This window comes from Entelurus aequoreus, linkage group LG11 (genome assembly GCF_033978785.1).
Source record: "Entelurus aequoreus isolate RoL-2023_Sb linkage group LG11, RoL_Eaeq_v1.1, whole genome shotgun sequence".
Classification (NCBI taxonomy): Eukaryota; Metazoa; Chordata; class Actinopteri; order Syngnathiformes; family Syngnathidae; genus Entelurus; species Entelurus aequoreus.
The window spans coordinates 44,074,757-44,087,764 of NC_084741.1; the positions used below are offsets into that span (position 1 = coordinate 44,074,757).

A 13,008-nucleotide genomic window follows, 5' to 3' on the forward strand; every position below is an offset into this window, starting at 1 on the left:
TCTTGCAGTAGGGCAGCTCTGCAGGATTTGACACACCACATAATTAATGCTTTACAACAGAGGACCTTGCAGGCCTTTAGTGAGCCATGTCAGCCAATAAATGGTAAGGTGATGTTGAGCAGATTGTAAACAATCCTCAAGAGGGTTGGCTTTTTTTAACGTGAGACTGAGTCAATTCTTCTCTGGTGTTCTTTTAAATTAATGTCTGGATTGACTCGGGAGCCTTTCTGCAGTAGTCTGACTAATCTGCGTGTGGTGTTGGGGAATGTAACATGATGACAAATATAACATTTGCTGTATCAGAGCCCTCTATTGTTCTTTCAGCAACATGAAACGGGAAACAGACCATGTGACACCATGTCCTGAAAGGAAAGGAGAACATGATTTGAAGCTAGACATGGAAGCCCAAAACATGCTGGAAGAGAATTAAGTCAAGAAAACTCCAGAATGTTTCATGCTATTATATAACTAACACGACTAAAACCAATGGTGTGTTCCGCTAGCTAACTCTGAAATGCCTGTGAGAGATGAAAATAGATGTCAGCATATATAAATTGGACTCTTATTTCCAGAGACCAAAGTGAAACAAATCCAATTTCACAGAACCTGCAAGAGGAAGCAATGTTATAGCTCTCGGCATTTAAAGCGACCGACTGGAATTATCAACTTGTTTATGTTCTATATAGCTCAGCTGAAAGTAAGCAGTACACTGGTACACGTTTTGTCAAAACTTGAACATTTTACTACAACAACCAATCCATAGCAAATTGAACATTTGGTTCACTTCTGTTGTGGTAGCATCTGTACTAGTATGGTAGTATGGTAGTGGTAAGGTTGAGCCAGACACATTGTCTGTTGAATGGTTGACAGAGAGTTGTTACTGACAGCATTTACAGTACTGTACATGCAACCATGGGAATAGAATGAGAAGAACATGAATTGTGCCATTTTACGAAAGACAGTGAATACCAAAGGAGTAAGGATGTGTTTTTTTTAATCAATTATTTGATGTGCACTGTGTCCATTTCCTTTGCTTCTTTTTTTGTTGTAATTTATTGGCAGGTTACACTGTGCCACATTGCTGCGACATGCAGCTGATCTCCATCTTACACCATCAAGGGTAAAAGTCACATATTTGTCCAACTGTGCATAACTTGATAGTTGTTCACAACAAATAAATGGTGATCTATTAACAGGTGGTAGCTCAACGTTGTTGTTGCCCTGAGTCAATGATTCACTAGCTTCATGACTGGTTAGGTGCATTGGGAAATCCCCACCATCCTCAGCACTGGTGTCCTCCACTTTCTCCTCTCTTTTTTCGCAGCAACTACAATAAACGCAACTGGCTGTGAAGCCTAAACATTGGCTATGTAACAGAACTTCTCTTTATTATATATCTCACTGTCTTATATTCAACTCAGTTCAAATCTTTGGTTTAAAATGTCCAGAATTTGTGTTGGTATCAACTTCTTATGCACCCATCTCTCCCTATCAATCCAGCCACCATAAGATCATAATGCGTACCGACAAACCAATCCTTAGCCCATACCTGCAACTACCCATTTATCAATCTACTCTTTCCTACCTGCCTACCTATACCAACATCGTCCGACCTGCCAAAATACCTCTCCAACTACCCTTATATATACTGTCCAACTACCATCTTTTTGCAGCTGTTGAAGAACTATAACTTACAGGACATGTTGTACAAGGTGGCCGTCCAAACAGTTTATTTTATCTCACCAATACCATCTTAAATATGTGCCTTTCATTTGTGACTTTTAATCAGTATGTCACTTTTTCACCATTGTAGATTCAATGTGGCTGCACGTAATTCATGTTTCGTTTACGTCCTGCAAGCAAGACTAGCGTACCTGCTAATTTAAACCACTCACATGTCTTTGATACAAAATAACTGTTGTATATTCCTTCTAAATATCACACATTAATGCAATGTACAAACACAGTTTGTACACTTTTGTATTTTGATGTACAACATTGGAAAGAAGCCAATATTTTAAAATGTTGTGAAAGATGAGTCTGATTTAGGGCAGCAAGGTGGCGTAACGGTTAGCACGCCTCCCGGAGGTTCAAACATCTGTGTGTGGTGTTTGCATTTTCGCTTCCTGTTCTGTTGGGTTTTCTTCAGGTACTCTGGCTCCCTCCCACATTCCAAAAACATAAATGTTAGATTACTTGGTGACTCTAAATTGTTCAAAGGCATGAATATGATTTTCTCTTCTCATTATCTGCAGTGAGTGCACTTTCATCAATACATTTCATATGCCATTTTACCCACTCTCCTATGTTAGATTGTTTCCAAAAATAGTAACAGTACAGTCACAAAGCATGCCAGACATTTCCTGCTTTTTATTGTTGTAATACATTAATTTGTCTTTGTCAACAGGGCAGCTCGAGATTGCGCCACCTACTGCTGCACAGTTAAGATATGGTAAGAAGTGTTTTTCTGCTTGTTGTGTGTTTTATATTAGTGCAGTTTACATGAGATATCATGCATAGTTATTTTACTTCTTTACAGTGGACTTTTCAACTGAACTAGATGCAGTGTAAGAATCCTCCGGTGTAAATTTAGGCCATGTCCACACGAACACAGATACTTAATAAACGCATACATATCTCTGCGTTTTAGGCCTCTTGTCCACACGCAGACGCATACTTTTGTCTTTAAAAATGCAGACTTTTACAAACGCTGGCCAAAGTGTAGTAATCCAAAACTCTCCGCTTAGCGTATGCGTGTACACGGCACAAACGGAGACTTGTAATGACGTCACGGTTGTGCGCTGTCATTTCCAAGCTCAACAACACTGCTTTGCTGGCTTTAAACACACTAAGAGGATTTAATGTATGTTTTGAACCTAAACATGCTGCTCTTTTCACTCAACATAAATAATATCAAAATGGGCTTTGCGACACTCCCGCCGGCGCTAATGACAGTTAGCTGTTTTGGATACGATCGCTGTGGAACCTCCACCTGACGAAACAACTTTGACAAACAAGAATTTTTGATCTGTGTCATAAGAAAGATGCAACATTATTTAGTCCTTGTTTAACGACAAATCATGAAGTTAACTTACGTGTGTTGCTTCCAATTTTGTAGAAGGAGCCAGGCGCAACCGTGTTCGCACGTAAAAAGCAACAACAACAAAAAAAACATGATGTAGTGTCCTCCTCGTAGTGTGTACTGATGTTAAAGACCATATACACTTAATTTCACATGTACTATATCACTATATCGATTCCCGCCTTCTACCTTCCTAGTCACGTCCGTTGTGTCCTTGGGCAAGACACTTCACCCTTTGCCTCTGATGGCTGCTGGTTAGCGCCTTGCATGGCAGCTCCCGCCATCAGTGTGTGAATGTGTGTGTGAATGGGTAAATGTGGAAATACTGTCAAAGCGCTTTGAGTACCTTGAAGGTAGAAAAGCGCTATACAAGTATAACCCATTTATCATTTATCATTAAATGCTTTATAATTCCATGAGAGTTTTGCAGCGGCACACGCACGTCTGTGTACTTTATATAGATACTTAAACATTCAAAATGGTTTCCTTAGCTCGTTAGTGCGTGCTGATTTTAGAAATAATGAACACTTCACTGCACATGTAATACATCACCACAGTGCTGAACACGTTATAATTCTATGAGTGTTGGGTTTCAGCAGCACAGGCATGAATTCGCTCTTTAATAATGTTCCCAGGGCTCTGTGTACGTGCAGGCTGGTTTTAAAGGTAATGTACGTGTCATTGTACGTCTAGTATATCAAAATAAGCATAATAGGAGGTGTAATGCCACCAAGTCAGCTATTGCTGCTTTTTTCAGGCTTCTAATGTGCATGACAGCAGGTGTAGGTGTTTGTGTGTAGACATAGACAGTTTTGAAACTACACTTGTGTGGATGGAGATTGTTTTAACCCCGAATATGTGTTTTTGAAACTCTCCATGTTCGTGTGGACATGGCCTTAGTGTTTTTCATGTCGTAGTGAAATGCAGTTTTTCCCGCTTTACTCGAAACCATAGATAAACAGTAATCATAAAAACACTACTCACTCATCAATCTCTGGAACGTTGCGCTCAACAGAGCAACCTATTGTCTAATGCAGTGGTTCCTTAAGGCACGTGCAACAAATGAGACACAGAAAAGGCAGCAAGCAGGGCGTGGCAAACTTGAGATTTGTTGACAGATCCTTCAATTAACATAACAATGATTTGGGTTCCATATAATGACCAAAAATTATGAAGTTGATAAACGCATTAGGCTCTCCCCAAGAGGGTCATGTTAACTATGTAAAGATACTGTATACGGCATATGTGCTATGATAGACCTGTCCCAAGGACTCAACTGGATTTCTGCAGAGGTTAATATGTTAGGCTTTTAAAATCCAAATGAACGTCTCTGAAGACATGACCTCTTCCAAAGTTAAAGAATATATGATCCTGGTTAAACGCGGGTGTGACGAGGTAAGTAAAGTATTAAAAGTGAAAATTTCAAAATAAAATATGAGGTCGGGTTGAAATGATTAAACATATTAACGCTCTATGTACATCAGGGGTACCCACACTTTTTCTGCAGGCAAGCTACTTTTCAGTTGACCAAGTCGAGGAGATCTACCTCATTCATATATATCATTTATATGTATTTAATTATGAAAGACACATTTTTGTTAACAAGTTAAATGTGTTTAATGATAATACAAGCATGTTTAACACATATAGGTCCCTTTCTTTCATGAAGACAATAATATAAGTTGGTGTATTACCTGATTCTGATGACTTGCATTGATAGGAATCAGACAGGATTCACAGTAGTGCTGAAAACGTCAACATTTTTGAATGGAGGAGAAAAAGAGTCCTCCTTTCTGTCCAATACCACATGAAAGTGCTTGGTTTTTGGCATCTTATTTGTCCAGCTTCCATACTCGTTTTTATACACTTTACAAGAAATACATTGCCGGCAAACTCCGTCGCTTGCTATCTTTCTGAGACTCTTATTTTGTTAGCGCAGGCAGGATGAAGCAGGGCTTTTATTGTGAAGACAGGAACTGTGCAGTCGGTCTTTAGAGTTTTGACAGCAGATACGGCACGAGAGTCTGTTGAAAATAAAAAACATTTCCCGCCTTCCTGTAGGTAATTTCTTAATAATGAGCTTGCAGCAGCCAGTGTCATCTCACAAGACCCTCGGGTGCCGTGAATGTCAATCAAGTGACGAAAGTGACGTCTTAGTGAAGATTGATGATCGCAAATTTTTAGGTCTTTTTTTAATGCCTGGCTGGCGATCGACTGACACACCCTCCGCGATCGACCGGTAGCTCGCAATCGATGTAATGGGTACCCCTGATGTACATCATACAGAATGTACATAACCCCATGATTTCACTCAATTTAGTTTTATTTTTTTAAACAATTTTGAACATCCCCAAAATCTGTATAGTTATTTCCTCTGATTTCAGACTGATAAGAGATCAACAGATTAAAAAGAAAAACAGTGACACATTTCACCTCTAGCAGTAGTCTGTATTTTTGTTGTTGAATTAAAGTGTTCAGACAGGAGATTAAGATCTTGTAAGGAGTGTTTCAACATTGAGATAGTTTTTTCTTTTTTTTAATAGGTATGATGCGAGGATTGTTGCCCTAACCTTAGACTTAGACAAACTTTATCGATCCACAAGGGAAATTTTTCCTTGCCTATGCCCTTGTGTTTATAATAAATGATAAATGGGTTATACTTGTATAGCGCTTTTCTACCTTCAAGGTACTCAAAGCGCTTTGACAGTATTTCCACATTCACCCATTCACACACACATTCACACACTGATGGCGGGAGCTGCCATGCAAGGCGCTAACCAGCAGCCATCAGGAGCAAGGGTGAAGTGTCTTGCCCAAGGACACAACGGACGTGACTAGGATGGTAGAAGGTGGGGATTGAACCCCAGTAACCAGCAACCCTCCGATTGCTGGCACGGCCACTCTACCAACTTCGCCGTCCCATAATGGCAACACATAATGTAATATAAAAGTAAGTACAATATTCCACTCACATTGGTGTCATATACGCTATCCAAACATTACATTAGAAGCCGGTCTAATAAGATGCAATACAAATTTTTCGCAGAAATCATTCATTTGACAGAACGTTCAGTATTGTCGCTGTAGTTGCGGGACGGCGTGGCGAAGTTGGTAGAGTGGCCGTGCCAGCAATCGGAAGGTTGCTGGTTACTGGGGTTCAATCCCCGCCTTCTACCATCCTAGTCACGTCCGTTGTGTCCTTGGGCAAGACACTTCACCCTTGCTCCTGATGGCTGCTGGTTAGCGCCTTGCATGGCAGCTCCCGCCATCAGTGTGTGAATGTGTGTGTGAATGGGTGAATGTGGAAATACTGTCAAAGCGCTTTGAGTACCTTGAAGGTAGCAAAGCGCTATACAAGTATAACCCATTTATCATTTATTTATTAGTTTGCTCTGGTGTAAAACATGTAAAACTTCAATCAATGTGATTAATATATGTTGTAAAGGGTGAATAGAATGAAGACATTATTTCTAACATTTTATTTTTTTGTCTTCTAATATTTAGATAAATTATGTAAGGTGATATACATTTTTTATACCCAGTGTGCATGTCTTGATGCATAAAACATGCTCACCACTGTATTCTACTACATTCATTTTAGTCTCAGCAGAGAGCAGTTATGTTAAGGTACCACAAGGCCTAATTACGTCAAATGGTTATTATTTATTCGCCAAGTGGTGCAATATTGTTCTTGTTAGTGAATTGTGTGTTATGTCTTTATTTTTCAGTTCTACTGCACAATGCACTCCCTTTCGTTGGATTTGGATTCCTTGACAACTGCATCATGATTGTTGCCGTAAGTGTTTCATAAATAAATATTAACACATTACACACACTAGGAGAACCCTGATCAAAGCCTCTGACCATCCTGCAAACCATTACCTTGTTGGTTTGGGTAGTGGCAAAACAACTTGTTAATGGCCACTCTTCCAGTGGAATGAGACACTCTCTGGGGAAAGATGCTAGGACATTGTTGTGAATTTTACATAGATGGCTTCTTTCACACCACCTTTAAAGGCCTACTGAAATGGATTTTTTTTATTTAAACGGGAATAGCAGATCCATTCTGTGTGTCATACTTGATAATTTCGCGATATTGCCATATTTTTGCTGAAAGGATTTAGTAGAGAAAATCGACGATAAAGTTCGCAACTTTTGCTCGCTGATAAAAAAAGCCTTGCCTGTACCGGAAGTAGCGTGACGTCACAGGAGCTAGTATTCCTCACAATTCCCCATTGTTTACAATGGAGCGAGAGATTCGGAGCGACAAAGCGACGATTACCCCATTAATTTGAGCGAGGATGAAAGATTCGTAGATGAGGAACGTTACAGTGAAAGACTGGAGAGGCAGTGATGGACGTATCTTTTTTCGCTCTGACCGTAACTTAGGTACAAGCTGGCTCATTGGATTCCACACTCTCTCCTTTTTCTATTGTGGATCACGGATTTGTATTTTAAACCACCTCGGATACTATATCCTCTTGAAAATGAGAGTCGAGAACGCGAAATGGACATTTAAAGTGACTTTTATCGGCACGACAATACATCGGTGACACACTTAGCTACTGAGCTAACGTGATAGCATCGTTCTCAAATGAAGATAGAAAAAAAAAAAATAAACCCCTGACTGGAAGGATAGACAGAAGATCAACAATACTATTAAACCATGTACATGTAACTACACGGTTAAAAACTCTCAGCCTGGTAAGGCTTAACAATGCTGTTGCTAACGACGCTAAGGCTAATTTAGTAACTTAGCAACCGGACCTCACAGAACTATGATAAAAACATTAGCGCTCCACCTACGCCAGCCAGCCCTCATCTTCCCATCAACAGCCGTGCTCACCTGCGTTCCAGCGATCAACGGCGCGACGAAGGACTTCATCCGTGGGTTTGGCGGCAAGCATCGGCTAGGCGTAGTAAGTAGTCTTTGTTGTGTTGCTGTAAGTATTGTACTTAGCCGCTAATACACCGATCGATCCCACCTACAACGTTCTTCTTTGCAGCCTCCATTGTTCATTAAACAAATTGCAAAAGATTCACCAACACAGATGTCCAGAATACTGTGGAATTTTGTCGAAGAAAACAAGAGGTTTTTGTATCGGGTCCGATGGGGTCCAACCACTTCCGTGGATTTTGTGACGTCACGCGCATAAATCATATCCAAAGGAGTTTTTCAACCGGAAGTGTGGCGGGAATTTTAAAATGTCACTTTATAAGTTAACCCGGCCGTATTGGCATTGTCATGTACTGTTTTGTCATGTCCGAGCCACCGTAGCCTGTGTTCAGTGTGTGACGTCAGGAGAGCGAGGGAGAGTTTGGACTCTCGAGGTTGTTAATAAACGGGAGCGATCCGAGGCATTGAGTTGAAACGTGTTGCCTGATTATTATTAAATTAAGACACCTAAATAAGCATATAGGTGAAGCCGAGGACATAACAATGGCGACGAGTGATGCACAGAGCCGACAAGCCAAGTGAGATAACGCCAGCATACCGAAGTTTAATTTGAAGTGTAACAGAAAGTTGCTGCTAGCGTTAGCATAGCCTTAGCATGGAGAAGACGAGCCTGTCTGCGTTTGATTGCTATTCCGACCTGGCGACGTTGGGACCGCGGTGGACTAGATGGCTAATGTCGTTTGAACTGTTTGCTGATGGAAAAGGTCTGATCATCACAGAAGACGCAGATGATTTCGTGAAACAGCGGCGGAGAGCACTTCTTTTGCATCATGCAGGACCGGACACACAGGACATCTTCTCGACGCTGGATAACACAGGAGGTGCAGCAGACTATGATGATGCTGTTGCTGCTTTAAACGGATACTTCGTGCCACAAGTAAACGCCACTTTCGCCCGCCAGACATTTCACAAAATTACACAAAACCCAAGTGAGACTGTACAACAATTTTCCACACGTTTAAGGCGTGCTGCAAAGGACTGTAGTTTTGGTGCAGGTGCAGACGATCAGATTAGAGATGCTATTATTAGCAAATGCACATCGAGCTATATTCGCCGTAAACTGCTGGAAGAAGGACATGGGTTGGTGCTCGCTCGCACACTCGAATTGGCGGCACAATGTGAGCTAATTGAGGGACAAATGGCGGAAATGTCTGGGAAAGGGGAGAGAGCAGAGGCGTCTGTGAACCGCGTTACACAGAAAGGAGGGAAATATCAGAAGAAAGGACAAGGAAAATTTGGTATGGACAGAGAGAAAACAGACAAAACTTGCTACCGGTGCGGACATGCTGACCACTTTGGGAGGGATCCTAAATGTCCCGCACGCGGTCAAACATGCCACAAGTGCAACGGTAAAGACCATTTTGCCAAACAATGCAAAACTAAAGGCGCAACAGGAAAAAAAAAAGTGCATAACATAGGGATAGAGCAACATGATTATGCTTTTATGCTAAATGACACTAACAGGTCAGAGAGACTTAACATAAATGTGGGAGGAGTTAGCTTGAAGATGCTTATTGACTCCGGGGCTACATGTAATGTGATAGATGAAAAGACATGGGAGGGGTTAAAAACAGAGAAAATAAAATGCCACTCCTATATTCTAAAATCAGAGAGGAAACTATTTTCTTACTCATCCAACCAACCTTTACCTATTAAAGGGGCGTTCACATGCCAAGTAAAAATAGGAGAGCGCAGTGAACAAGCAGAGTTCATAGTAATCAGAGGTGATGGAGAACCTCTACTGAGAAAAGAGTTAGCCATGAAACTAGGTATACTGAAAATAGGGGCCAACATATCAGCAGTCACAGACCTGAAACAGTCACTTCAGCACCAGTACCCGATTGTATTTCAGGGGGTAGGGAAGCTGAAAACAAAACAGATAACGCTACACATAGACCCACAGGTGACACCAGTAGCACAGCCACTCAGGCGTATACCCTTTAACTTACGGGCGCCTGTGGAGGCTAAGATTAAAGAACTCTTAGATCTAGACATCATAGAACCGGTCGATGGACCAACACCATGGGTAAACCCAGTGGTCATCGTACCCAAGGCAAACTCCTAAATCAGACTGTGTCTAGATATGCGACAGGCAAACCTTGCAATCATCAGAGAGAGATACCCTATTCCAACAGTGGATGACCTGTACAGGGGATGAATGGATCAGTGGTGTTCAGCAAACTGGACTTAAAGTGGGGCTACCACCAACTCGAAATGACCCCTGAATCGCGTGGTATTACCACATTCGCCATCCACAATGGAGTATACAGATACAAAAGACTTATCTTCGGCGTGTCTTCAGCCAGCGAACAGTACCAGCATGAAATCGCTGCCGCACTTGCTGGTATAGAAGGGGTGGAGAACATCTCAGATGATGTCATAGTTCACGCAAAGGATGAGGAAACGCACAACAAGCGACTACATGCAGTCTTGAGAAGACTGGAGGAATGTGGACTGACGCTGAATTCTGTCAAGTGCCAGTTCAACATGGATCGGCTAATCTTCATGGGAATCCTGCTGTCTGAAAAGGGAATCGGTCCAACAGAAGAGAGAGTGAGAGCTGTGAGCGAGGCAAGAGAGCCAGAAAATGCATCAGAAGTGAGAAGCTTCCTCGGACTTGTGAGTTACAGCAGCAGATTTATTCCACAGTTCGCAACATTGTCAGAGCCACTGCGACGTCTGACAAGACAAGACACTACTTTTGAATTTGGTCCCGAACAGAAAAAAGCGTTTGAGGCGCTGAAAGAGGGCTTAGCCAAAGCAGGGACACTAGCCTACATTAAAAAAGATGCACCAACCAAGATTATCGCAGACGCTAGTCCCGTGGGGCTAGGAGCAGTGTTAATACAGAGCCAGAAGGGAGAGAAAGTTCCCATATGTTACGTCAGTCGTGGTCTAACTGACTGCGAACGTAGGTACTCTCAGACAGAAAAAGAGGCCTTGGCTCTTGTATGGGCCTGTGAGAGGTTACACCCATACGTATATGGTAGACAGTTTGATTTGGTTACAGACCATAAGCCTTTAGAATCTATCTACAGTCCACGTTCAAAACCATGTGCTCGTATAGAGCGATGGGTTCTAAGGCTACAACCTTATGATTTTAAAGTAATACATATCTCGGGCAATAAGAACATAGCAGACCCGTTATCACGTCTACTAGGAAACAGTGTACTGAAACAGAAACATGCACACGGATCAGACGAATACGTGAGATTCGTGGCAGTGAGCGCGACACCCAGCGCACTGACAACCCGTGAGGTTGAGGAAGCATCAGCCCACGATGAAGAGCTGAGTGAGGTGCGTAAAGCCATCGCTAGTGGACACTTTGAAAAGTGCACAGCATATGCTGTTGTAGCTAGTGAGTTATGTGTGATAGGACAACTGGTTCTACGCGGGACGCGCATCGTGCTGCACCTCAGGAGCAAAGTCTGGTGGCCAGCTATGGACAAAGCAGCTGAGAGACATTGTAAATCATGCCACGGTTGTCAAGTTGTTGCTCGCCCAGATGCAGCGGAACCTTTGAGACCAACAATAACATCTTGCCAACACAGTTACCGGAGGGGCCTTGGCAAGATGTTGCAATCGACCTACTCGGACCCCTGCCGACAGGTGACTCAATTCTAGTTGTAGTTGATTACTACAGCCGTTATTATGAATATGACGTGTTAAAATCCACAACTGCATCAAAGGTGATAGACAGTCTAGAGACAATTTTCGATCGACATGGACTTCCCATCACACTGACCAGGGTCCTCAGTTTAAATCAGAGGAGTTCAGTGAGTACTGTGACACCAACGGCATTAAGCATGTGAAAACGCCGCCACGATGGACGCAAGCAAACGGCGAGGTGGAGCGTCAAAATGCTTCGCTGATGAAAAGGATTCGCATCGCTGTCTCAGATGGACTTGATTGGAAGCGAGAACTCAGAAATTATGTCACAGTATACCGGAGCATCGATCACACAACCACGGGGAAGAGCCCCGCTGAGTTGCTTTTCAATCGAAAAATGAGGGGGAAGTTGCCAAGCATCACGGCAGCAGCACACGCTGATCTGGAAGTAAGAGACAGACGCAGAACAAAAAGGACAATCCAAGATCTATGCAGATGAACGCCGTGGAGCCAGATATTCAGATGTCAATGTTGGTGACACTGTCCTGGTGAGACAAGAAAAGACTGATAAACTCACCACACCTTTCTACACAACGCCACATAAGGTGGTGAGCAAATCAGGAAACCAAGTAGTTGTTGAGTCTCCAACGGGAGCCAGATACACAAGGAATACAACATTCGTGAAACGATACAACAACGCTCATGAGACACTCACCAGAATGGATGCATCCCAGGACGCTGGGGGCTGCACAATGAACAGAGAGACACAACCTGCTCAACGCGCAGAGCAGAGTATCACCAGCCATGATACCCGAGAGACACAGAGACCTTCTAGAGAGATACGTTTGCCACAGAAGCTGGCAGACTATGTGATGACATAGACGTTTATCTTGTTACGGTCTGGTGATGTAGGTGTAACATTTTTTTTTTTAAAAAGGGAGAAATGTTTGAGTCAAGTTGAGTGACAATATTGTGTGATGTTGTAATGTGAAATGAACAAGTTCAAAATAATGTCAAAGCAAGTTTAAAGTATAATATATTTATCGACTATTCAAAAGTGAAAATGTGTGTTAATAGTGAATTGATGCATGGTTGAGAATACAGAGAAAACATACAGAATATTTGAGTATGTGTTTAATAAGAAATGTTTTGAATACTGCCTAATGTTTATATTTGATATTTGAAAATAACCTGAAGTTTATTTCTAAGGAAAGGAGGGATGTCATGTACTGTTTTGTCATGTCCGAGCCACCGTAGCCTGTGTTCAGTGTGTGACGTCAGGAGAGCGAAGGAGAGTTTGGACTCTTGAGGTTGTTAATAAACGGGAGCGATCCGAGGCATTGAGTTGAAACGTGTTGCC

At 42.2% G+C, this 13,008-nt stretch overlaps 1 protein-coding gene across 1 annotated transcript in view; it reads left to right on the forward strand.

Moving 5' to 3' along the window:
- LOC133660170 (transmembrane protein 65-like) overlaps positions 1–13,008 on the forward strand; it is a 112,683-nt gene that overhangs the window by 45,629 nt on the left and 54,046 nt on the right. The window contains exons 3-4 of the mRNA XM_062063397.1: positions 2,408–2,452; positions 6,811–6,878. Of these exons, the coding sequence (XP_061919381.1) occupies positions 2,408–2,452; positions 6,811–6,878 (113 nt within the window). The remainder of the gene's footprint in view (positions 1–2,407; positions 2,453–6,810; positions 6,879–13,008) is intronic.